At 36.9% G+C, this 27,149-nt stretch overlaps 3 protein-coding genes across 7 annotated transcripts in view; 2 read left to right on the forward strand and 1 right to left on the reverse strand.

Annotated features, from left to right (window-relative positions):
• The window catches only part of calb2b (calbindin 2b), a 26,006-nt gene extending 24,030 nt beyond the window's left edge, over positions 1–1,976 (forward strand). For all 3 annotated transcript variants that reach the window (XM_079583787.1, XM_079583785.1, XM_079583786.1), the window contains exons 9-11: positions 104–157; positions 466–537; positions 1,374–1,976. In XM_079583787.1, coding sequence (XP_079439913.1) covers positions 104–157; positions 466–537; positions 1,374–1,490 — 243 coding nt within the window. In that variant the 3' untranslated portion in view covers positions 1,491–1,976. The remainder of the gene's footprint in view (positions 1–103; positions 158–465; positions 538–1,373) is intronic.
• A 2,440-nt stretch (positions 1,977–4,416) lies between these two features.
• On the reverse strand, positions 4,417–21,006 carry gba2 (glucosidase, beta (bile acid) 2). Of its 3 annotated transcripts, XM_079583572.1 has the most exons (18): positions 20,765–21,006; positions 20,428–20,624; positions 18,952–19,202; positions 16,861–16,952; positions 16,659–16,774; positions 15,902–16,120; positions 13,296–13,535; positions 12,421–12,677; positions 10,963–11,088; positions 10,157–10,341; positions 8,984–9,088; positions 8,704–8,811; positions 8,422–8,573; positions 8,183–8,289; positions 7,878–8,020; positions 7,532–7,647; positions 5,310–5,501; positions 4,417–5,222 (listed from the first exon to the last, which is right to left on the reverse strand). In XM_079583572.1, the coding sequence occupies exons 3-18, from the start codon at positions 19,140–19,142 to the stop codon at positions 5,004–5,006; spliced, it is 2,568 nt and encodes an 855-aa protein (XP_079439698.1). In that variant the 5' UTR covers positions 19,143–19,202; positions 20,428–20,624; positions 20,765–21,006; the 3' UTR covers positions 4,417–5,003. The 3 variants fall into 3 exon arrangements, with proteins under 3 accessions (XP_079439698.1, XP_079439697.1, XP_079439699.1); XM_079583571.1 differs by having other exon boundaries at positions 20,428–20,799; XM_079583573.1 differs by lacking the exons at positions 20,428–20,624; positions 20,765–21,006 and adding an exon at positions 19,335–19,389.
• Positions 21,007–21,342: 336 nt separating this feature from the next.
• Positions 21,343–27,017, forward strand: rgp1 (GP1 homolog, RAB6A GEF complex partner 1). The gene is made up of 9 exons (XM_079583604.1): positions 21,343–21,720; positions 22,168–22,283; positions 22,441–22,574; positions 24,081–24,164; positions 24,520–24,669; positions 25,033–25,179; positions 25,320–25,447; positions 26,006–26,183; positions 26,431–27,017. Exons 2-9 carry the CDS (start codon positions 22,168–22,170, stop codon positions 26,652–26,654), a joined length of 1,161 nt encoding a protein of 386 aa, XP_079439730.1. The 5' UTR covers positions 21,343–21,720; the 3' UTR covers positions 26,655–27,017.
• Positions 27,018–27,149: the final 132 nt, after the last annotated feature.

The following is a 27,149-nucleotide window of genomic DNA, read 5'->3' on the forward strand; positions in this document are numbered from 1 at the left end:
TCAAATCTAAATTGATATTACACCTCAGAATAACTGTCTATTTTACACACACATACATACATTGACCATAAACTAATGTATTTCCCCCTCTCTTTATTGCCAGAACTTCAAACTATCTGCTGAAGAATTTGAAGTAATCTTCAACTTTTATGACAAGGTCAGATATTGTGTATATTTCTCACGTTTGTGTCCTTGTTAATTTGTCTTGTATTGTGAGTTAATAATACACACATGACCATATACACAAAAATAACACTTTAGCACTTCTATATCAACCACAAAGCATAATTTGACGTATATTTGATGTGCATGTTTTTATATGAAAAACAAAAAAAGCATTTGCTCATCTGCAATACATCTAGAACATGTTCCGTCAGATGTTGAATTGGCAGTTAGAAAATGTCTTTAAGATATTTTTGTTTAAAAATATATGTAAAACTGTTTCTCTCCTTTTTTCTTTAACAGGATGGAAATGGTTACATTGATGAACATGAACTGGATGCACTGCTGAGAGACCTCTACCAGAAACATAAAATGGTAACTTGGTGTTGGATGGGAATTTGGCACTCTATTACATCTTTTAATTGAAAACGTGCCACAAAAGCTGCATTTAAAGCGCCATATACACCACAAAAAAGGGCATTTATACAATTTAATGCTGCAGAGTGGAAAAATAATGGTCATCAAAGCTACAATTGCAGAAATAATGGTATGAAATTAATGTTTTAAATGTCAAATTATGAATATCGATACATTAAATGATGGATAGAAATGTACTCTATACTCTACTGGTCAAAAGTTGTGGGTTGATAAAAAAATAAATAAATCATACTTTTATTCCACAAGGATACATTAAATTAAAGTGACAGTAAAGACATTTATAAGATTTCTATTTCAAATAAATGCTGCTCCATTTGAACTTTCTATTTATCAAAGAATCCTGAAAAAAGTATCACAGTTTCCACAAAAATATTGAGCAGCACGTTTTTATTGATAATAAATAAGAAATTTTTCTTGAGCAGCAAATCAGCATATAAGAATGATTTCTGAAGGATCATGTGACACTGAAGACTGGAGTAATGATGCTGAAAATTCACAGGAATAAATAACAAATTTAAAATATATTAAGATACAATATTACTGTTTTACTGAATTTTTACTGTATTAATGCAGCCCTAGTGAGCATTAAGAGACTTCTTTCAAAAATATAAAAAAAAAAAATCTTGCCACCCCCAAACTTTCAGTATTGTACATATTAAATTATACATTTAAAAATACATGCTTAATTATTTAAACCTGCACTGATGCTGCATTTCAGCAACAAATATGACTGGTCTGAAGTCTTATATATACGTCTGTTTGTCCTCTTTTAGGTCGTTGACCCTCAAAGTCTGGCTAGCTCAAAGAAGAGCATCATGGCGTTGTCTGACGGAGGGAAGCTGTTCCGCACAGAGCTGGAGATTGTGTTATGCAAGGATCCGTCAGTGTGAACTGAGCTCTAAACTCTCACTTCCTCCTCTGTACCTTCACCCACCCCAATCTAGCCAAAGCAGGTGCATGTGGTGGCTCTGCTCGACCTCTTATCCTGCAAAGTTAATCAGCATCCACAACGTACCCCTCTCTCCGCGGCATGCCTTTCCCAAAGATATGGCTTCTCGATGTGTGCATCTCTTGCTTGTCTTTTTTATGTCAAAACATAATTCTGACATTGTGGAATAATAATGGATATTTGGTCTTTGGTCTTATTCCCCTGCTTGTACCAAATCTTTAATTCGGTTTGCTACTCCATGTGTGCAGTCTGCTCTCTCTCTCTCTCTCTCTCTCTCTCTCTCTCTCTCTCTCTCTCCCCATTCCTCCATCATTTGTTCTCTTTCCAATCTCTCATATCTCCTTTTTTTGTGCAGGCTGTAGACTGTTCTGTTTTGCCAACACTGCTAAAAGAGTAACTGAAATAAAGATCAGATAAGACATTTTACCGTCAATACTGTCCTGCTTTCTTTGCTCTAAACCATCTGTCCTGCTTTTTCTTTACATATAGGACCATTTCCATATTTTTAGGCTATATTTTGATAGGTACCATTAACGCCCCAAATTTAATTATAACTGAAGTATCTGTTATGGAAGCAGATAATGGTTATAATGGGCACCTATTAACGTAGTTTGGATGTGCCAGCTTCTCAGGCGCACTGTGATCTCATTTTCCATTTAGATAAATCCAAAAGCAGCTAACTTATCTTTGTGGGCCTGCAAGTAAAGGCACACATCCGCATCTTCAAGCCAAAGCGAGTGCAGGAGCACAATGAAGTGTTTAGAGCTTATCTTTTTCATTTTCATGGTACGAATGTTCTTTGTGCTTCATTAATCTCTGATACAGGATAGAATAGGACGAGGATTGTGGCGATGAGACAGTTTTCTTGGCTTCGGTTTCACCATGAATATCCTCCACAAAATTCTAAAGGTGCCATTTTTATGCTTGTTCTGTTGGGATCACATAGGTCTACATTTTATTAAGGACTATTCTTGTGTTATTATATTATTACAGTATTTGTGTTCTTATGTTCAGGCAAGGTTCTGTCAGAGTTCTAGTGACGTTAATAGAACTTTAATTAAAAATTATCTGGGGCCAGTTGCATAAAGTCAGTAACAGGAAATCGTAGATTGGTCTAATTTGATACCGAACTGTAAGACTGATTACCACTGACTAACTGCTAGTTGGTCATAGTAGTTCTTAAGACTTTAAGATATTAAGTCTTAACATAAAGGCTATGTTTATGCAACTGGCTCATAATGTTCTCAAAACGTCAACACAACATTAACATCAGAATCGTTTTTCTAATGTTCATATAACATTTTTTAAATGTTACAACTTGTTTCAGGATGTTCAGAAATTAATCAAAAAGAACATTCCCATAATGTTTGCAAAATTATAAAATGGAATGTTCCTTTAACTTTCGCATAACCTACCCAAAAAAAAACGTTTTAAAAACTTTCAGTCAACATTAAAAAAATGACAAAACATTGTTATATATATATTTTTTAGCTGAGAATCCACCTATCAAATACATGTAGCTCAATATGGTGTTTTCATACTGCTAATGTGATAATATTGTTTCGTGTTTTCTTGTTTTGTGAAATTTGTGATAGTTCCTCTGCTACTCTCTGACTACTAGCCCGTGGAACAGTACCTTGCACAGTCTAGGAGGGCCATCAATTAAATATCAGCACTCTCATATATTTTTTAACAAGAGTGTTTAAAATAAGACCTCAGTGTGGCACAGCTCTCTCTCTCACACACACACACACACACACACACACTAGCACTCCAGAGAGATAGAGCACTCAGGACTGAATGAGCTCTAAGGAGATCTCCATCACACAGATTGGAAAGGCTCAAGATAGACCTCTAGTGGCTGAAACCAAAACACTATCATTAGCGCTTGTACTCTGGTGTGTCATGAAGGCATGCTTGTTCGGCATGGTTTCCATGCTGTTTTTGCACGCTGTATTATGGTCCGAAATTTACTTCTGTAATTATTATCTTATAAATTGTTAATATTTTTAGAAACACGCTATTGGAATCATTAAATTGATTGTACTCTTAAGAATTATGGCCTGGGTTCCCAATCTTGGCATCACATTTGTGATTACTCTAGACTACGAATCATAATTTTAAAAAAGTTGTTCTGTAAGGCTATGCAGAGTTGTAGACAGACAGCCACCAAGGGCCAAAAAAACACAAAAAACAGCATTAGTCTTTTACAGTTCCTCCTGAACCACATTGCATTCACGCCATGTCATAACCATAATTGGTGTAAATTTGTAAATAAGAACTTGTTCTTAATGACTTGCCTGTAAAAATAAAGGTTTAATAATAATAATAATTGCAGAGTAACCCATGATGACGTTCTGTTAATGCCCTGTACTAATGTTATGTGCTTTGAGACATGAGGTCATTTAAAGCTGTCTCTCGTCTCGTGACGCTTTGCAGACTCTGCTCTGGCTGGGTTTCGCGTTCATGTGTTTTGAAGGAGTGGCTTTGGAGACGCTCCTGAAGGAAGGGTGGCATCTCATGTTTTCAAAGCTAGCTTGCTATTGCTAGTCTCTCCGAAATTGCCAACCTTTAACCTTAACATAAATGAGAAATGTTGCATTGGCAACAAGCTGAAATAAAATAAGTTATTTTTTGACTATTTTTAAACCAATAAATGCAGCCTTGGTGAGAATAAGAGATTCTTTCAAAATCAAAACCGACCAGTAGTGTGCATTGCTGGGGCTTCCCTAAAAGGTCCCGAAGGGGAATTCACTTCCAGTCAGTAATTTAAATCACACACTAAAGCCAGGCTTGTGTTCTCAGGGTAGTGATTTGGCCAACACCATCCTTACCATCAGAACTTTTAAAAACTGCAGAGAAAATAAACGCCTAATGATGCATTTAATGAAAAAATGAATCTGATGTTAGTAAACATTCATTTTAATTTATTTAATTATATATCTATTATAATTCTGTAGAATAATGTACAGGACTGACTCAAATCCTCAGATATATGATTTATGACACATGCAATGACAACTATATATATATATATATATAAAAAAAACAGCAGTCCTTTCTTCAAGTATTCTATAAAGCATTCTCATAATAGAAATAAAAATATACAGTGAAAATGATATAGAATCATGCTCTAACTACTCCATTCAATGACCCTACACACTATATCATAATGAACAGCATGTCAGTTCACTGAGACCAAGTCTTTACACTTTACCGTTTGTAAAATGATAATTTACAGCTGCTACACAGAAGGACTGTGGTAAAGCTTATGCACATTTTCAGTGGAAAAGTCAGCTTTACAAAATAATGGAATTAGGTTCTATGTGAACCAATGGCGCACGGTAACATTACATCCAAAGCTCTTTTGCAGTCTTTTAAAGTTCAAAATGCAATGATTAAGAGGTCACTTTATTGTGGAGGCTCGACAGTGCAAGTTCCCTTCAGCTCCAGCTCAGTCCCGTCCGACATCTTTATCAGTGGTTTTGTGGTGGTGTGGTCGATTGCTCAGAGCAAGCTGCATTGCCCAGATGGTCAGAGGCCTCATATACGCGAGAGAGCGGTAGATGCCTTTCTCACAGTATGCTTCGGGAGTCTGGAAGGCCATTCCCATTCTCTCCCATACAGCACGGTAACAGCCTTCCGCAGTGCGCAGACCCTCATCCACCATGCCCTGGGAGACGCCGAGAGATGTATTAGGAGATAACCGAAAGGTTCACTTAATCTGAAACCTGATGATATGACCTGAGGTTTGACTTACCTCATGTATCATTGTAGCTGCCAATCCGTACACTACTCCCACCCACACCTCATCTGATTGGACACTGGAACGATCAGGCACACCTTCTGGTCTCATCCCATTCACTGCACCCATCTGCCCGCCTGCAAAGCTCATGACATTGAGGTCAAACACTGACTTCAATGCGCTACAGATTTTCTCCTTGGGAAAAGCCTGCACATAGAAATGGATGTAAAAAAAAAAGTATAATTTGTATAACAAATAAATATACACATTTTTAAAAATCAAAGAAATCAATAATTATATAAAGCAAGGACGCATTAAACATTTAAAATGTTACAAAAGATTTTTGTTCTTCAAAGTTTAGCTACATCCCAATACAGAGGCTGCATCATTTGAAGTCTGAATGTGTCACAGCGGCACGACGAAGGCTGTCCCCATTCGAAGGCTCCTTCGAATGCGGCATACAAATGCGTCCTTCATATCCTGGACCATATACGTAGGATAGAATGTAGGATAGAATTTTTGTTGCATTAAATTACTTGATTACACTTTTAAATGCAAGACTTGGGTTTAAACTTGCTAGAATATCTTAACGATACAAATGTAAAAATGAAAGGTTCAAATGTTGACATATCTTACTAGGATGGTTGTGATCCTTGTTTTGTTTTTAGACAGTTGAATGTAACTTTCCAAAAAGTCCAGTACAAATGTTACTGCCACACATCAAGGGCAGCTGTGACAGTTTCTAGGCGACAAGAACAATCCTCCATAGAATAGAATAGAATGAGACATTTATATAGCGCTATCATATGTACTACTGTACACACAAAGCGCTTTACAATCATATCAGGGGGTCTCTCCTCAACCACCACCAGTGTGTAGCATCCACTTGGAACGCCAGTGCGCTCACCGCACACCAGATAGTGGAGAGAGGAGAGAGAGTGATAGATCCAATTCAATGGATGGGGATTATTAGGAGGCCATGATTGGTAGGGGCCAATGCGGGTGGAATGTGGCCAGGACACCGGGGTTACACCCCTACTCTTTACGAGAAGTGCCATGGGATTTTTAATGACCACAGAGAGTCAGGACCTCGGTTTTACGTCTCATCCGAAGGATAGCGTATTGACAGTCTCCATACTCTAGACTGTCCCATTTAACAACACTCCATTCGACCTTCGCGGCCTTCGAAGGGTGCAGACTCTGAATTGGGACACAGCTCCTCTGCTCATCAAAGAATCCTGAAAAAGAACTGTCTCTCTATTTTCACAGTTCATTAAGCAGCACAACCATTATAGTATTCATATATGTTCCTTAAGCACCAACTCAGCATATTAATGATTTAATGATTTCTGAAGGATCATAATGGCTGCTGAAAATTCAGCTTTGCCATCAGAGGAATAAATTACATTTTACATGCAGCCTTGGTGAGCATGAGAGACTTCTTATGTTGAACAGTAGTGTAAATTGTTGTTTATATTTAAATATAAATTGAAATGGTTGTTTATTGTTAGCACATGACAGCTAATACATTTATGTCAAGGCATTGAACCGTATTTTAAAGATGATCATTATTTCTTATGGTAATGAAATCATACAAAGTTATTTTTAAAGACCACCTGTGGTGAAAATCAAATTTTTTATGTTTATTACGTCTATGTGGTGTTTTTAATATGCTTTAAGACAAACCATGTGCAAATTCATCAGTCACCATTATTGCAGAGTATTTTCTCCTTAAAACTGCAGTGAACTAAAGACGGTCTCAAAAAAGCAGTTTGAAATCGCTGGTGTTTCTTACGTCACAAACATGTTGTGACCAATCAGTGAATTATGTACATGATGTATATTTTCTTCTTCTCTTCCACTTCTTCTGAATCAGTTTCTGGTTCAAACATGTATTGCTGATTTAAACCAGTATTTCCACTTCCCATTATGCAGCGTTTACTACAGTAAAGTTAAGTGAGTGGAAGTAGTCCGAGCTGGTATGATTGAGAGGAGGCAGGAGCTAATTTGCATATTCATGATTCCGCGTATACTAAATGAAGCAAAGGTGTAGAGTGTATTCAAGCTATTTTAAGGCATGAAGAATTTGTTACAGGATTTTTTTTTTAAATATATGTAATTTTGATGAACAAAGATTAGTTTTAAGGGATAAAATGATTGACTGCAGGGGGACTTTAAATGAAAACGAAGTGGTAAATATACAAAACAAATGTTTGTAAAATCTTTGTCAGGCTGACCTGGTAGTCATCGTCACCAAGTCCAGATGCCCTGAGGAACCACTGGCCTGCACACTGGTCAGACATTACACTGTTGGACAGACTCTGTCCACTGCTGTCATAATTGTAGTATTTGCCTGTTAGAGAAAGAGAAAGACATTCCACCGGGGGGAAAATTCAATTAATGTTGTTGAACTTGGAAGACTACATTTTTATTCCAAGTCATATTCTCTTTCCAAATGATACTTCAGTATAGAAACAGATCTAATGGAAGACTGAACATCCATACTAAGAGTCCATAAGAAGCCTAAACAGGATGAGCATAGTTTTTAACAAATATGGAAAATTACAGTGTATGCTTACTCACCATTCCACAAGAGTTTGTCAAAGGCTGCACTTCCTCTTTCTAAAATATCTCTGTAGCGCTGATAAACAGACTCGCAATTCAGCACACGTGCCATTTTACACATCATGCACACTGATGCCAGCCACAAACCTCCACAGTATGCACTGGAAGAGCAGAAACACAGGGATTACTTGAGCTGCTACACAGGACATTACAAAACAGGTGCCACGATACAGGTTTTTAATATAAATTTAAAAAATAAAAATCATATAGTTTGAATATTTATTTTTAAGAAATAAAATAAAATAAACATCCTGAACACCAACCTGGGTCCTGTCACCTTCCATCCATCATATGTCTGGTCTGCATAGCCAGAATTTTCTATCAGCCCATCACCATCTTTATCAAACTTCAACTCAGTTTCCATGACTGTCTGAATAAACCAGAATATCAGACGTTTGAGTAATGTGTCCTAAAGCACTTAGCGTTTGACAAGCGCCTCTGCATTTACATATACAGAAGATATGATGCTGTACAAACTACTAAAATAAAACAAACAACTCACCTGGCATATAGGCCACATGTCCTTCAGATACTGCTCATCATGGGTCAGGTGATAGTCTCGGAACACCTGAAGCACAAACTTCAAGTTCAGATCCTTCCAGTCGGCTGTATCGTGGATCAAGTAAGCATTGACACGAACCCATGGCTCATCATCTGTTTCCACAAGGAAACATTTTCAATGAGGTTCAAGATTATTACCGTTTTAATTTTAGGTTATTTCTGTTTCTGTCTTTTCCATATGCAACACATGTGAATTCATGGTCTCCTATTATGCACAACTCACCAGGGTCTCCAATGTCGTGAGGTACAACACCCCGGGTCTTGACTGGGGAGTAACGGCCGTCCATTAGATTTAATCTCTCTGTAGGGTCATGCTGAACGACACTACCAGCTGAATAGAAGAGAGAGAGAGAGAGAGAGAGAGAGAGAGAGATTTAAACAAACACAGAACGCAAAACAGAAAGGGAATGCATCAACAAATTAATTTAAAATACAAAAAGTAGATTACAAATGAATTTGAATACTGTCTTCATTGTTCTCAGAAAAATGGAAGCTTAGCTCACCAATATCATACTGCAGACTCAGAGCCAGCTTGGGCCAAAGCATGATGAGAGCGAATGAAGCATAGAAGTGCACATCATACGTGTTATACATCCTATACTCCTGACCTGGGACAAGACAGTAAGAGACACAGAATTGATTTATTACATTGATTTAAACTTAAATGAACATTTAGACCCTGTCTCACAGGCAGGGCTTAGATTACACCAGGATTGGGCCTAAATTAGGGCATTTAGGTAGCTTTTTTAAATGTGTCTTAAAATACAATTTTACTGGTTTGCATCTTGAGACAAAACAATGGCACTTTCATATTTTAGTGCAATTTCCTTTCAGTTAAAACAGCTCAAACATGCATTTCAGTCTGGGACTAGCTTTAGTCTGGTCTGTGAAACTGGGCATTAGTGTACAATGAACTGAGATCTAAAGTATGAAAATTTGACTGATTAGAACCAGTGTTGTAATAGTTAACTATAAGTTATAACTAAAACCATAAAAATAAATAAAAATTTAAATAAAACGAAAATTAGAAATGTTGCCCTGGCAACTAACAAAATAGATATTTAAAAGATAGTTAGCTAAAACACAAAAATTACTAAAACTGAAATAAAAATCGATCTAAACTATATAGAAATATAAAAATACTAATAAAAATTACAAAAGCACATAACAAAATGAAAACTAAAATTGAAAATATTAAATAAAAGCTAATTCAAACCATGAATTACTGGTAATAATACAATAATGGTCTATATATAATACTCAAATAACACTTATTAGAACCTAGCAGCCAACAGATTTACTCTCATCAATGTTAGTAATCATTTTTCATGACGACTTTTAGTTCCTAAATAAACCCCCGGTTTCACAGACAAGGCTTAAGCCTACTACCAGACTAAAATGAATGTTTGAGCAGTTTTAACTGAAAGCAACTTGCACTTACATATCTTAAATGATGTCAGTGCAATAGAACTGTCTCAAGATGCACACCAGTAAAGTTTTTTTTCTAAGGCACATTTATAAAAGCGACTTATGTGGCCCAATTAAACCATGACCTAATCCTGGCTTAATCTTAAGCCATGGTCTAAGGTCGGTGGAACCGGGCCCATATGTCATAAGCCTATTCTAAAAAAAAATATTGAGCTCCGTTTGCATATTAAGGTAATGTTGAATGTTACCCTCCAGGTAAGCGAATCGGCCGTACTCCTTGACAACTTCAGGCTGGGCTGGAAGCCCCCCATCCTCAGGACGAAGCCCACCGCTGATATCAGCATCCTCTGGAAGCTCCACCCACACAGTTCCACCATCCACAACAAAGTAGAGCTCATTAAACAGAGCAGATTTATACCAAGCAGGAAGAGACCTAGAAGAACAAAGTGTTTAAGTCTACCAGTGACTGATATATTTTAATAATAACAAATGAAAAACACAAAAATTAATCTTGAAATAAATAAGTGAACATTTATTTCACACAATTTGGTAAACGTGCTGTCCAATGACGGGGTTGTCAGTACATTTTAAAACTGAGTCAACAGTGTTTTGCCAAGCTGGCATGGATATCGCTGATAATGCAAATCTCAAAATGGCCAAATATCAATAGATGAATAAGCCTAGCAACTGAATATAATAGCTGCCTTATGTTGAAACAAAGATGGACATTCAGAATTAGTACATTGCATGTGACTATGGCAATAACACTAAAAAAACACACATTTCATTCTATATGAAGTGCACTCAACAAAATAATGGGGCTGGTGAAACAAAACAGATAATATGCACAAAATGGCATATAAGAGATCCTCTTGTCTATGCACATACAGGATAAATAGTAGTCAAATAAATTCACGGGAAAGACGACTGCTTGCTTACACAGTCTTTTGTAAAGAGTCACACAAATCAGCCGCGGGTAACTTGATTAACTGACAGCGCACGCTATTACGCCATCCCGCTTGAAATATTTCATGGGGAAATGACATTTCTTTACCCGTCCTGTAGAATCGGCCTCTGCCACTCATCAATGCTCTCCTCCCATTTACTGTAGTGTGTGAGTGCGTAGTGAGACAGAGACGGGGCAGCGTCTCCTTTGGTGCCATAATAACGTGTGTATCTCCTGAAACAAACGCCATACACAACCTGTTATTACTTCATAGTATCAAAGGGTATTATTTCATCATCTCAAATGCAATTATATATTGCACAAACAAACGGAGACATTTCTAGGACCATTAAGATCTTCATATAACAATTAAGCACATTTCCCCCAATTCCCATTATTGTAATGCAATGAAGTCTCATTCTCATTAACGTAATGCAAACAAAAGTAATGACATTTTTTTAATTAGTCATATTTATGCATCATTGTCTCCTGGGTTCTCTGAGATTAAACAAATCATCATTGCTGCTCTTATATGAATTCGTAAGGAGCACAAACTGTGACCCTTCAGAATTTTCCTGATGTTTGCTGAGCTCACTTTATGACTGACGATGAGTCTCTTCCTTTCATAAGCGTGTAAATAATGAAGCTTCTTCTATGTCACAGCCACACCACTTCCTTTTAAAAATCTCTTGAAATTGCTTAATAAGTGTTGTTTCCTTTTGAAACATGAAGCATGGACATACGTATCAAAGTAAAATGGTAAATGGACTGCATTTATATAGCGCTTTCACAGACCCAATGGCCTCCAAAGCAAAGTGTCTGTGCCTTGATGAAAGACATAAGTTATTTTGTAAGCCCTCAGTTATTTCACCAATATTTTTGTAACAATGTTTTTGTAACAATGTAGTCTTTACTGCAACTTTTGATCAATTTAATGCATCCTTCCTGAATAAAAGTATGAATAATTTTTTTTTGTAAACTTTTTTTTTTTTTTTTTTTTTTTACTTTTAGTGTAAATGGATTCAAATACTTTTTTTTAACATCATATGGTATTTAAAGAAGCTTTGAACTGATATTTCTACTAAGGTTAACATTCTTGTGCTTGATAAAAATCATCAGTATGTCCAAGGTAACTTGATCCATAATGTGTACAAAGAGAATGAAAGAAAGATTAGAGAGCAGATAAAAGAACAAACACAAGCGAGTTTTGTCACCATATGTTGGAGACACCGAAAAAACAACAGTGAAAATAATGTAGTTTATTTGAATCATTAAAATATTTATACATCATGGTCTAATTCATCTGGATTCTCTGAACTGAAATAATTTCCCCCTGCACAACTTAATGCTGTTTGCATTAAAAATTTACAGTTGTTCACTTCTCAGAAAATGGTTGATGACTCATGTTTTTGAGTCCATATTTTTGTCCAATAATATGCTCTCTAGAATGAGCATCTCCCTCCCACTGACAACCAACCAGCAAGAAGCAAATCATGGATCGTAACTGTAATGGATTAATAAGCTCCATGAGAGGAAGGGATTAATAATTTGTCCATATACACATACCTGACATATATTCTCTCTCTGGAGCCAAATGTAATTTTAGGCATATCCCAGGCCAAACTGAACTCCACACTGTTGTGTTGGTTAGCAGGCACCGAGCAGCTCACAGCCAGGGCTGCCGCCACTTTCTCCCCTTTCTTTGTGGGTGTGCTGGAGTCCTTAGGCGAGTCGAGCCGTCCATCAGTCATGAGGTCACTCCACAGAGCACTGCAGGTTCCCTTTGGGCTAAACGCTGTCTGGTGACTGATCTCTTGGTCAGACTAAAATAAAGAGAAACTTTAAATAATAAGGGAAAGTACAACAACTGTCTCAAAACCTAGTGAGCTACCCAGCTAGACAGATTTTTAAAATAGAATTCAACCAAAACATTTAATTCTGGCATAATTTGCTCACCCTTAATGTTGTTACAACCCTGTATGACTTTCTGTCTTCAGTGGAACATGAAAGATTATTTGAAGATTGTTTTAAATATAAAATTAGTCAATGGGGTCCAAAACAACGTTGGAATCCAATGACTGAGATATTTTTCTAAATATCTATTTTTGTGTTTCACAGCCGAATGAAATGCAGTTTGGAACTTTGATCAACAGTTTAAGCTGTCTTTAAAGTCTAGTTTCTCAATAAAACATTTGCCAAGCACTTAAATACTTTACATGAGCTAAATATTTGCATAGTTTAATGTGGTGGACCACAGCAATCAGCCACCTTACTAATTATCTGATTTGCTCTTATTTGTACACACTGTGCACCAAGCTGATGGTGGAACCAGTTTGCCAGAATACATTTGTCTGACCACTCTTTATAACAGAGGAGTTGTTTTCTTCAAGCATTTACTACAAGCAAAACCTGCTGCTTCTAGATTTACAATGATGCATTACCTTCTCTCTTGCAGCTATACACAGAGTGTAAGGGTTGACAGGCGTTTGGTGATGTAGCAAAACCCCAGACACAGATTCTCCCTCTTTTTCAAGGTGAAATGGTTCATTCCAGTGGCCCCCTATCTTATCGTCTTCATGGCCCGACCCATTAACCATCGTGAACATGATGGAAACATCAAGAGCGTAGTCATTCTTATTCTCAATGTCCCACACAAACACAGCCACAGGAAGACTGGAGTCCTGAGAAAGACAAAAAGAGATTAGTTTTGAAACAGCAAATTTGGTGGATTAAATTAAAAAACTAAAAATCACACACACACACACACCATCTTTACATTTTAATCCACCAAATCTACTGTTTCAAAACTAATCTCATTGTTTGTATGTATTTCAAAATATTACTGAAGAAGAGATTAGTTTTGAAACAGCACATTTCAAACATTTTTCCCAGATTCAGTATATTTTAAGATGCAACTTATTCCTGTGATGAAAAAGCCGAATTTTCAGCATCATTACTCTAGTCTTCAGTGTCACATGATCCTACAGAATTCATTCTAATAAAATTATTTTGTGCTCAAGAAACATTTCTTATTATTATTATCATCAATGTTGAAAACAGTTGTGCCGATTTATGTTTTGTGGAAAGTGTGATACATTTGTTTAAGGATTCTCTGATGAATAGAAAAGAACAGCATTTATTTGTAACATAATAAATGTCTTTACTATCACTTTTAAAACTTCATTGCTGAATAAAAGTATATATATATATATATATATATAAAATATATTTAGTACTGTCAAATCGATTAACATAAAAGTTTTTTTATATAATATACTGTATGTGTGTGTGTAAATATATATATATATGTGTGTGTATGTGTGCGTTTATATATATATATATATATATATATATATTCATATATATGTACATATATATACACACATACACACTGTATGTGTATGTGTGCGTGTCTGTGTGTGTGTGTTATATATATATATATATATATATATATATATATATATATATGTATACACACACACACGAAATTATTCAACCCCCATTGCAAATCAAGTTTATTGACAAAATGTACAGACTTCCAGCTGTTTGCAATGAACAAATCAAACAAAAGTAATTAAAATAGCTCAACACAACAAATGTTTCAAGTGGTTTCCCCAAATTCAATTGAAAATGCAACTTTTAAGGACTTCTGCAGTCTCAAACTTATTCAACCCCTTTATGGCAAGCATCTTTATTACTTTATTTAGTAGAACACCCGTTTGCTGTTATGACCTGCTGCAAACGAGATGTATATCCAGACACCAGTTTGTGGCAGTGTTTCTGAGGAATCTGAGCTTGTTCCTTATGAGCAATGGCCTCAAGTTCAGTAATATTCTCAGGTTTGCGTGCTGCAACCACCTTAAAATCCCACCAGAGATTTTCTATGTGGTTCAAGTCAGGTGACTGATGGCCACTGTAGAATCTTCCAGGACTTCTTCTGAAACCAAGCCTTGGTGGAATTTGAGGTATACTTGGGATCATTGTCCTGTTGGAAGGTCCAATGATGCACAAGCTTTCGCTTCCTCACTGATGGCATGACGTTTTCTCCTAGGATTTCCTGATACTCCAATGAATCAATTTTGCCTTACACACGCAGCAGTTTACCAGTGCCACAGGAGGCAGAAAGCATCCCCAGAGCATCACCATGCTGAACTGTAGACGGAGTGTTCATTTCAGCATATGCTTCATTCTTCTTCCTCCAGACACACCGCTGATCCAGAGGGCCGAAAAGTTCCAGTTTCATTTAATCGCTCCCCAGAAAAGAATCCCAAAACCTCTGTGGCTTATTTATATGATTTTGAGCAAATTGGAGCTGACTTATCTTGTGCTTTTGGGTCAGTAGTGGTGTACATCTTGGAGTTCTGGCACTGTGCAAGCTGAAACCCCAGTGCCTGTTGACACAGAGTCTTGCTGCAGGTCTTCTGGAGTCACTCAAGGGTTTTTCTGAACTTGCCTTCTCAGAAAACTGGTTGCAGCCGTTGATAGCTTCCTTTTTCTGCCCCGTCCAGGTAGTATAACCACTGTTCCTTTAACTCTGAACCTGCAAACTATGCTTCCAACTGTGTCTCTAGGAACATTTAGTGCTTTCGCTATCTTTTTGTATCCGGTTCCTTGTTTGTGAAGGGCGATGATACCTTCTCTTAACTTTTTGGACCATTCTTTTGACTTTTGCCATATTTATTACTTGCAGTCAAACGTGACACTCAACACCAAGCCAGTTCAGGTATTTCATGTGTTCTAGCTCAAGCACACCAGGTGCAACTATGAAGCCCTTGATTAGTTACATCAGGTGTGCTTAAGACAACACCTTTTTTGCAGATTTGTGCTGTTGAGAGGGATTCTATTCAGGGGGTTATTAAAGTGAAGTATTAAAAGTTTCATTTTCAGTTGAATTTGGGGAAACCACTTTGTTTTGAGGCATTTTAATTACTTTTGTTTGATTTGTTCATTGCAAACAGCTGAAAGTCTGTAAATTGTATGTATGTGTACACAATGTGCTTTAAATATCAAACACATTCTTACTGAAATATCAAACCCAGCTTGTCACCTTGTAGTCGTGAGGGATGACAGGTGACACCTGTCTGCAGGTGAGAGTGACGTTCTGGCCAGGCAGGTGGTAGACGGTCCAGGCTCGTGGGTACAGGGCATGGTAAAAGGCGTATTCACCACAATAACCCCAGTTCCAACCCTGAAGAGTTGGGGGTCGCTCTGTAGACAACACCTGCTGGTATACTGTCTGACCCCCCCTGCGCAGACATACTGTAAACTAGGACATAGGGGTTAAAATAGACTTAAAATGAGTGAAAGAGAGATTTGAACACCTGCATATATGACAACACACACTAGCTCATATTGTGAAATATTATTACAATTTAAAATAAATGTGTAATTTATTCCTGTGATGGGAAGCTTATTATTCAGCAATCAGCATTATTACGCCAGGCTTCAGTGTCACATGATCCTTCAGAAATCATTCTAATATGCAGATTTGCTGCTCAGGATAAAGTTATTATTATCAACGTTAAAAACAGTTGAGTTGCTTAATATTGATGTTGGAAACCATGATGTATTTTTCAGGATTCATTGATGAATAGAAGGTTCAAAAGAACAGCATTTATTTGAAATAGAATTAACAACATTTAATTGTCTTTACTGTCACTTTTAATCAATGTAATGCATCCTTGCTGAAAATTAGATAAATAATTTCTTAGCAAACAAATAAATAAAAATCTTACTGACCCTAAACTTTTGAACAGAAGTACGGCTTAAGTAGGTAATTTATTGGATCACAAAAATCCCTTTACCTGGTTAGCAATAACAGTTTTGTAGTGGTACATTCCGGGATTTAGTTGCCACCGGCAGAAATCCCCCCTCCATCCGCGTGTAATACTGCCTCCCCCAATGCCACCAAGAGGAGCACCTGCACAAAACACATCCTCCATTACATGAGGTCATTTTAAGTTTTCTGTTATTGCTTTGATATTTCTGGTTGTCTTTGCACTTTACCATAAATTTGTTTCAGTGGTAAAGCTCGAAACATATCAATAAAAGGAGCCTTCTTCTCAACCTGGGTCTTTTTGTACCACCATCTCAGATACCTGCTCAGACAAACATAGAGGAATTTACAAAACTGACCTTTCTCTTTGTCATACCCGCATACAGACTTGAAGTGATATTAATAAACAGATTAATAAACAGTGAATATGTGTAACAGAGTTTTGTTGAATATAGTGGCATGTACGGTATATGTGCATAAATCACACTTTGACTTCTTAAAGGTGCAGTTAGTGATTTCAGAAAACTGCTGTTGAAAGTGGATTGGACCGAGCACCACAACACACTTGTAGTAGGTGGCGTGTCCACTCATGATGGGGGAGGAGAGAGAATGAGCAAGAGGGAGATTTGAAGAAAGACTGTAGGAAGAGAGATGGCTGAGAGACATAAAAAAATAAAAAGGTCAGAGGAATATCACAGGGAAAAGAAGGGTTGTGAGCAAGCAAGAGCTTCAGGAGCCATGTTAATATTAGAAAAGCTTTTCAGCACTGGAGAGACCTAAGAGGGAAAACCTGAAAACGGACGCCGAGGTTGCCTTGTCTCTGCTCCATTCGTAAGTAACACTGGTTTTGAGTGTGCGCTGCTGCAAAATCTTGCTTGTATATACTCGTGTACTTAATTCTTTATTCTTCCTTGTCGTTCGTTCATCATCTACAATTTATTTTGCTTCACTTCAACTATGATAGAGACATCCACTCTTGCATTGCGTGTTCGTGCATATTGGGGGCGGAGCAACGAATGGAGGAGTGTGATTGTTTGGGTCGATTTCAAATATCAACAGTGTTCAACAATGATTCTCAGAAATACCTTACTGTACCTTTAAATAGAACTTTATGGCACCACAACAATGTTAGTCCTAATAATTAACCTCCCTCACACATACATTTCCCTTTAGTCACTCTTAAACAACGGTCTCGCTCATTCTCATGCAATAATGCACACACAGCCGTTTTCAGTCGTCGGATTCAGCACAACAGCGCTTAGAAACAAAGACTGATTCACACATACATAAAAGAGAGGATGGCATTGTGGGAAAGGCTGAAAAAAGCGTTCAACTGTCTAACTGAAGAAGCGGTCAACTGAAGAAAAAAAAAAGTCACCTTTGCAACTCTACTGACTGGAATTTATTTAATTATTATTAGTTTCTTTCCAAAAGTGCAACCTTCACCTACTATAGAAGGTTTTAATTTATGACTCAATATGATTATCACAGACGTTAGCTCTATGCTAGTGTGGACTGTGATTACTCAATCAAGTCAACATGAATACAGTATTCACATACGCATCACAGGACTGACTGTGTCAATGGGAATGCACAATAAAGATTTAAAAAGCTTGTGACAGTTTTTGTGTCAATCATTAACGTGGAATAAAACACCACACAGGGACAATATTGACTGTCTGATACAGAAAATGATTAACCAGCTTAAGCGGAAAATTCCATGCAGCATTAGCTGGAGTTTAGTTGGAGAAAAATTTATAGTGTATAATTACTACAACAAAATACAGTGTCTAAACCCAGGTCAAAAGCCATCAGGCTGTTTATTACATTTAAAGGGAGGAACTTCAATAAAATGTATTAGTTACTGTGCAAGTCTAACTAGTTAGAGAGGAATAACTAACTACATATTGGATGTAATGCAGTACATCATTGCATTACAGGACATCTCGAGTTTAACTAGTTTGTAAGATGCAATAAACAGAATGGGCTGTCCTCTTTTTATGAAGATGTTATCAGTTATTATACAACACTGGTTGGTTAAATAAAGCTGTCTGCTAAGAACCAAGACGAGAAGGGTTTAGCAGAAAGCAGTGAAAATCGTCATTCTGAGGTCAAAATAGAACCGCTTAACAACATTTCCTGTTCCTATTTCAACTATATAATGTTAAGAGTGCAAAAGGCCTTTAAGATGTCTATTTCAGCAGCCTATGATGTGAACAAATAGTCTATTCTTCAGTAAATTGTTTTTACTATAGCCTAGGTGAAGCCAGGAAAAACAAATTGACAAAAAAAACAAAAAAGACATGTCTTGTTAAACATACCTGACACCTAAAGAAATATGCTCGATCATGTTGGACAGCGAGACATCTTTGGCTTGAAACGGTTTCCGCTTCTCTTTGAACTCATGTGCCAGACATATCCGCCAGCCGTTCTTGGGGACACCAAATCCTGTTTCTGTAGAAACGTACCGGCTCATCAGCTCGGCTAGAGATGTCCTGTCATTTAAATCCATAGTTCGAAGCTCTGGGATCACCAGTCCAAACAAAAAGTGTCAAAATCAGCACCCTAAATCCTTTGAAAAAAGTCAAAATAGATGTTAGTGTTAATTCATATGCCGTAGGTTATTCCCTTTATTTAAAGACTAAAGCAATAAACAGCCTTAATGACACATGGATTGGTGTCAAATCTAAAAATGACATCTTACCTACTGCGTGGTGCAGGTAAGAGTAAAGATCACATGCTTGATCTGCATGCACAGGTAGGTAATCTACATGCGAACGCAAAGTTCACCTGTCACCAGGGTGACGGAAGGACGGAGTTTAGTTTCCAGCGACAACCACGTTCTGGAGAAGTAATCTGATTCTTTTCTGTTCAATTGACTAACAATACCTTGACCTTTCCTTCATTTCACCCCTACTCCAGGCAAATCTAACCTATCATTTTTCTGTAAGGTACAATTCACCTGGCCAAATAAATAACATGTCAGTCCGCACACCCCCCAAGCCTGTTTTGACATTCTCGACTGCACATCCTTCAATGCCATGACATGATATACTGCACTAAAATTCACTACAATACTAATATTAAAATAATAAGAATAAACTAAAATACATATTATTTAAAATAATAATATATTATTATTATTATTATTATTAACTAATTTGAATTGGATATATATATAATCCAAATTTAATCCATGATTTCTGCCCTTTACAATAAAAAATTAACATTCCTTAAACCTCTGACACCTTTTTTAAATATATTTTATCAAAATTACCCTTTCGTCAACTTTGTAGTTTTTCATACTTTTTTTTCAAAATTATTTTTTTGTCTATTTAATTCTGTTATTACTTTCTATAAATGTTCTAAATCACACAAACTATGTTTTTAAACGTGTCCCAAACTCTGGTTAGTTTCTGGTTAGTTAATAATCGCATACAGATTAGATTATTTAAAATATATATAGATATTATTGGCCTACCTTTTGAGACACACGATCATTATATTATAAAGTCAAGCACTTTTACCGAAAAAAATAATTTTCGGCCATGTTTTGAAAAACGTAGCACCATTTCACAGAACCATGCTTTGGGCACATCTAATGAAAAAGCTGGTCCAATCTAATGCAATAATGTCCGATATAATTTTTCAACTCATCGCCACACCTCTAAACTTCTGGTTAACCTTACTCGTGTCATATTTGCTTTTTAAATTTCCCATGCATTATTAATGTATTTCCCTTTCCCATTGTTATTATCTAACCCACGCTGTCCAGCGGAGCAGTGTAAACTTCTTACCCTTGCCTCCGGGGTCCGGGTCCAGCTCCAAACACCACCCAGGGGTCTGCGACGCGTCAGTGGCGAGCTGCACTTGTTTCGACGCTCGCCAGCATGGTCAGTAGAGCCACCACCCGGTGTCCCTGTGGCTCCTGTTCCACCTTGTTCTTGCGGTTAGATCTTGGGAGTGGACAATGTTTCAAAGTAGACAGCAAACGCTAAGTTGTACAGACAAAAGCATGTATTTACCATTTATAAAATTCCTGAAGTAAAAAACACATAATCTTATACCGAACTACACATCCCAATCTCTTAATAATGAACTGGTCAAAGCCCAGTAATAGTGTGCAGTACTAACAGTAGGGCCTTCTTGGTTGGCCTCAACCAATGAGTAAACACTCGGGGGAGTAACTTTCAGCATCTCAGTATTTTACAAATAAATATAAACATTGTTCTGTGTATATATTTTGTCTCATAAGCCACGACTATTTAAACGATTAAACGTTACATTTTCCTTATCAGTTTTGTTTCGATAAAAACCCACCACCCCCTTTTATTTTTTGGTCTGGAACTTTACGTCACATTTGCCACGGAGCCAATGCGAGTGGATGAACATGTGTACTCGTTTCTCCGAATCGGTTCTTTTGAACAGTTTGCTTATCGTTATTTAGTCTGTTCCAATCCAGTTTGTTTCAGTCCTGATTTTGCTAATAAAATCATTATCTTTGTTAGTCGCATACAAAACGTCGGTTTTAATAAGCATTTTATTAAAATATACAAAATATTATTTTCTGCCAAGAAATATAAATTACTTTTAATATTAATGAATGTACATGCAAACTATATTTAGGTTATCTAATCTTTCTTTTGCAATTATACATCTCGGTTCACTCAGTTTATCGGGGTACCTATTCAACTGATTCATTCAAAGTAATCGACTCACAAAAATGATTTGTTCACGAGTTGGACATCGCTATACCGGAGTTGATACAAACGATGACATCTTATACTTTCTCGTGTTATGTTGTTCTGAGTAATTCAAAATAATATGCACAACAAACATTTTTCTCAAGTATATTTCCATTATATGACAACGTTTAATTTTCATTTTCAGTTTATAAATGTAGCCTGAATGACGTTTGGAGAAACTCAGGGAAACCTCATAATGGCCCAGAGAAAACCGTCTCTTGTTTTGTTTTTAAGACACTGGAGCGTCGCCGGGAACTCGGTCTTTTAACCTCTGTGATTTTTGGATACGACGTAGAAAATATCGTCGGGAACAAATAACGGTCATTTGTTTTAAGCAACTTCGAGGTATTTAAAGGGAACTAATAAAATTATGTTAGGACTTCCTGCTAACAAAGTAAACATTCGTCGCTGCGCCAAGCTGCACGACTATAACGATAGCTCTTTAAATATAGATATCTATCTATAGTCTAGTTTTGCACATATGTTCCTGTCAGGGTCAGATTAATTCGGAGATTATTGTTCTTTCAGTGCCACAGGTATTAGAAAATAAGTTCAAAATGTAAATCTCTTAAAATTAAGCTGTGAATTCTTCACAATGTTTGTCTGTTGCATGATTTACTCTCTTCTGCTAAAAACAGCTTAAACCAGTTTACGCTAGTTTAGAAAAAAACAACATTACAATCAGCCAACAAACCAAGCTGGTATATATATATATATATATATGTATGTATGTGTATATATATATATTTATTTATATATATATATATTTATAACCTCTCTGTTTTTCCTTAGATGATTGAGGTGGTGGCATCTATGGCCCGAGGGCCTGTGTTTTTGGCCGGGGAGGTTTTAGAGTGTCTCATAACCTTCACAAACCCCATGTCACATCTGTCTACATCTGCCAGCAGGTAAAGAACACCATAATCAGCATGAATGTAATGTGCAAGGTTGCTTTTGGCCACTGTCTCTTTAATTAGTTAAACCCTGCTGTGCTTTGGTGTATCTCCACATTTCAGTCAATTGATGTGCTATCAGTTCCTAAATGAGTCTGTTAATCTTCCACAGTGAGATGTTGGCTTGGGCCAGTGCTCAGATTCACTGCCAGTTCCATGCCAGCGAGAGTCGCGTGGCTCTGCCCGCTCAGGGCACCAAGCAGGACGTGCAAGCTGAGAGTGACACCGTGCTGATACCAAGCAGAGGTGATAAATAAGCAGCTGTTTTCTCACACTTGTTTTACTCAATTTTTAATATTCAATCAAAGATAAAGCGACTAGAATCGTGGGCAGTTTTTTTTTTACAACAGCCAATATCTAAAATGTTGTAGTTAGTTAGACATAGGTTTGTATTTTCAGAAGCAGAACAGAATAGCAAGTAAATTTGGAACAGAAAGTATTCCAAATTTTACTCTGACTTTGGCAGATCGAGAAAATGCTGTACACATGTTGAGGTTGTGGAAACTGCAAATAGTTCTATTGAGTGCAACAGTTGGGTTCTGGAAATAAAAACTTGATTCATTTATTAAATTTTTAACGATAACTTATAAACCTTTAAAGACAGACCTGCTGTGAGCAACAAGGTTGTTAATACATGGAATTTGCTTCTGCTGAAGCCGTCAGCCTGCATTATTTCAGCTATTTTTAAAAAGAATTGTTTAACAGTGGAATTCTTGGTGAAAAACTACATTACCCAATACCCATGATGCTGTACTGAACATTACACCAGTCAGAGCAACATGCTCCAAAACGCTCTCAAAATACTGAAAAGTTTGCATTTATATGCATATTTTTTTCCAATGAACCATAAATATACAGTTGTAATACATCTAATCAACTTTTATAAATTAGTAGTTTTATATTTCTCCATCGTTTTTTATTTGATTATGCTGTTTGCAATGCTTCATGGGATTGTAGTTCTTTCCCTCACTAAAGCCGTTAAGTACACAGTCTTGTACCTTTGACTTTTTGTCAGATTTTCAAAAACTCTTTTTGCTTCAAATCAAAGTTTGTAGTGTTGTGATTCACCATGTTGCAGATTGGCTAGGATGATGGCTTATTACTAAAAATCGCGAAAAATGAATGAGAAAAATACTTCCAGACCTCGCACAGCTGAAAAGGGGGCCGGGACTGTTTGCACTATATTGATGAGTAATAATGAGTATGCTGTTCTTGCCATATGCCGAATACACATTTACACAGTATTAAAAATTACGTGTTCATTTTACATATCTTAAAATGGATCAAAGGTTATCCAGCATGAATTACATGAACAGAAAGTCGTTAAAAACATGCTGGGCAGAATAATGAGCAAAAACTATCTGCCAAAGTCACAAAAGTAGTTAATAAGAGAAAATGCAAAGTACCAGGTCAGTCTGCTGAAATAAGTCATTGACTTTGGCTCTGTTTCAAGTTTTGAGTCAGAAACCCGATACAATTCAAGAAACTGCTAATGATGGCTGATAAAGATATGTGAAGATCAAGTAGTGTAACGATTTCAACTGGTCACAGACTTCCTTGTTAGCATTGCTGGGAATTTGTCCATTTTTATAATCTGTCTTTTTGTTTGGTCTTGTTGGATTGTGTCTTTCATATTACAGTATAAGTATAAGCAGATTTATTCACAGGAAACCTCTTGATTTTGGAGCAGGGATTTAGATCATGATTATGAGGAGAGATTTCACGATTTCCCTTGTTTCTTCATTGATCCAGGTGAACGAGGGCAGTGTGTGCTGGACACACCACCTAAGATCTTGTTCTGTGACCTTCGTTTGGACCCTGGAGAGAGCAAGACCTGTAAGAAACTGCATTTAAGCCTGACACTTTTAGATGGCTCATTACATGTTCTTTTTATACAGTGTTTGTGTTGTTTACACTGTTTGCACTTTCACAACTTCAGTAATAAGAAGTAAACCCCTTAATCGTTTTCAGAATGAAGCTAATTCCTCATGACCCACATATTGTTGATATTTCTCTGAAAACTGGCTCATGGAACAGGACCATCAGCTGGCCAAAGTTTAGCTATGTTTAATTGCACATTATGCCTGGCTAATGTCATCCTGAAGTTTACTACAGGACATTTTCAGCAGAACTCTGCTAGGTTTTTTTTCTAGCTGTGACTACCACCAAATAATGTTTTCCCCTCATTCAGATACCTATAGTGAGGTCGTGCCCTCTGACGGTCCACCCAGTTTCCGGGGTCAGGCAGTGAAATATGTGTACAAGCTCACGATTGGCTGCCAGCGAGTCAACTCGCCTATCAAGTTACTGCGAGTCCCTTTCAGAGTTCTAGTGCTTCATGGTAGGTTGCACTCCTTTTCCCTCTTTGTATATGGCTCCCCTTTCACCCTTGTCCATGCCAAACAGAGATCAATTAAAGAAATTATTAATATTTTTAGAAATAAATGTGACATTATATATACTCTCATAAAATGAGGAATCTGAGTCATATTAGAAAAAGCTGTTTTCTTCCCCCTTCATGGTCTGGCTTTATCTCGGTAAACCACCTATTATCAGATCCTTTGTGGTTGTGGAATAATTGAACTGTGAGTGAAAAATATGCCTGTCTCTCTACATCTGTAACTGAGAACTTTTGCTTGTTAGATGATGCTAATAGGTGTCCATAAAATGCCCCACACAATAGTAAGACGATGTTCTTTTGCAGGTATGCCAGAGCCTCCGTTCCCTCAGGATGAGGAAGTGGCTCCCTCAAACCCCTTCCTGGAGGAGGAGGAAGGAAGCCGGAGAGATACAAGACCGCTAGAAAGAGCTCTGGATATGCTGATGATCACCACCTCACGTCGATGCCCATGTGCGTGAGTGAATGTGGGTGGTAGTGATTGTGGGAAGGCTTGTGTCTTTGAAATTCATCTATCTAGTATCGTGTTTTAGTCCTCTGCTCAGTTATGAATTCTGTGAATATGGTAATGAGTATATGCATTTCTTTCACAGATATGTTCAACATCACAAATGTGCGGGGGAAAGTGGCTAAGTTCTGCATCTTTAAGACTGTGTACAGGCTCGGAGAAGATGTCATTGGCACCTTCATGTTCTCAGAAGGGGATATTCCATGTTTACAGGTATAGTATACACTACGGTTCAAAAGTTTGGGGTCAGTAAGATTTTTTTTTAAATGTTTTTGACATTAATGCTTACCAAGGCTGCATTTATTTACTCAAAAATTCAATAAAAAAGTAATATTTTGTAATATTATTACAATTTAAAATAACTATGTAATTTACTCCTTTGATGGCAAAGCTGAATTTTTAGCATTATTACTCCAGTTTTCAGTGTTATTCTAATAAATCATTGTAATATTCTGATTTGGTGCTCAAGAAACATCAATGTTGTAAACAGTTGTGCTGCTGCTTAATTTTTTTGTGGAAACTGATCATTTTTTCAGGATTCGTTAAGGAATAGTCTTAAAAAAACAATTTCTTTGAAATATATATATTTTTTATAACAATATAAAAGTCTTTGCAGTCACTTTTGATAAATTTAATGCATATTTGCTGAATAAAAGTAAATCATTTCTTAAAAAAAAAAATCTTATTGACCCTCAAACTTTTGAGAATGTAAATGCTTCATCATGATGTGCTCCTGGAATGTTCAAGTGTATTTATGTCTGGTCTTCTCAGTATTCAGTAAGTCTGCAAAGTGAAGAGGAGGTCCAAGAGCTGTACCAGAGACGACCCGGCCAGGCGGTCAGTGTCACTGGTCATGGCCGACATGTAGAGTCCTGTTTGCACACAGCCTCCAGCCATTTCTCTCTTCCTGTACCCCTCAACGTCACACCTGGATTCACCACAGATATAGGTTTGAAAACCTTTGCTCATCATTTTTTATTAAGATACTCTGGTTGACATATTGGTTTATTTCTTGTTTTGCTTAAACCTGGAGTTTTAAATCTATTATCGACCTTATGTATGTAAAGTAAATATTTGTTCAGGCTTAGTGCATTGAGAGTCTCGATTATTTTGAGACTTCATTTAGTTAATTTTCAATTTTAAATCAACAGTGATAAGGTAACATTCCCATTCTATGTTTTTATTCTCTTCCCCAGTGACGTTAAGATGGCGACTGCATTTTGAATTTGTCACAGCGCGGGAGCCAGTGGAGGCACCGGTGGTTCTGCAGAATCAGTCAGAAGTCACTATATGGACTGGGGCGGAGCATGTGGATGTGGACACCTTCAGTTGGGACCTGCCAATCAAAGTGCTTCCCACCAATCCCACGCTAGCTTCATATGTTTCACAGTTCACAGGGACAAACAGCATCAACATTTGAGTTGTGTTGGTATTCGTGTTGGAAGATCATAAAACGAACAAGTTGTTGTTGTGAGATGTGTTGTTAGCGGTCTATTCCAAATTCTAATGTAGCTTATTTTTGGAGTTGTTTTACTGGTTCTTATCTTTTGCCGTGCAATGAGATGATAATTCTTTATTTAAGCAACTTTAACATTTCAGCCTTGACCAACAGACTGCTTTACCTCTTGTAATGTTGAAATGTCTGTATTTATTGTCTATATTTCAATGTATGCTGCAAATTATAATGACATACGGTTTTTGCTGTATTTAAATTACAAGCTATTTTGTACATTTCTCTATATGCAAATCATAACTGAATAAAATCTGTTCAGAGTTATTTGTAGCTGATGATTTGTTGAAACTATTTTTAATGATGTTTAAAGAAAATAGAAAGAAAATACACATTTTTATGTGCATATTTCTTAGATCAAACGTTCTAAATATGAAACAAACCGTATATTACTAAGCTTGTCAG

The sequence above is a fragment of the Phoxinus phoxinus genome, assembly GCF_949152265.1.
Source record: "Phoxinus phoxinus genome assembly, chromosome: 2".
Taxonomy (NCBI): Eukaryota; Metazoa; Chordata; class Actinopteri; order Cypriniformes; family Leuciscidae; genus Phoxinus; species Phoxinus phoxinus.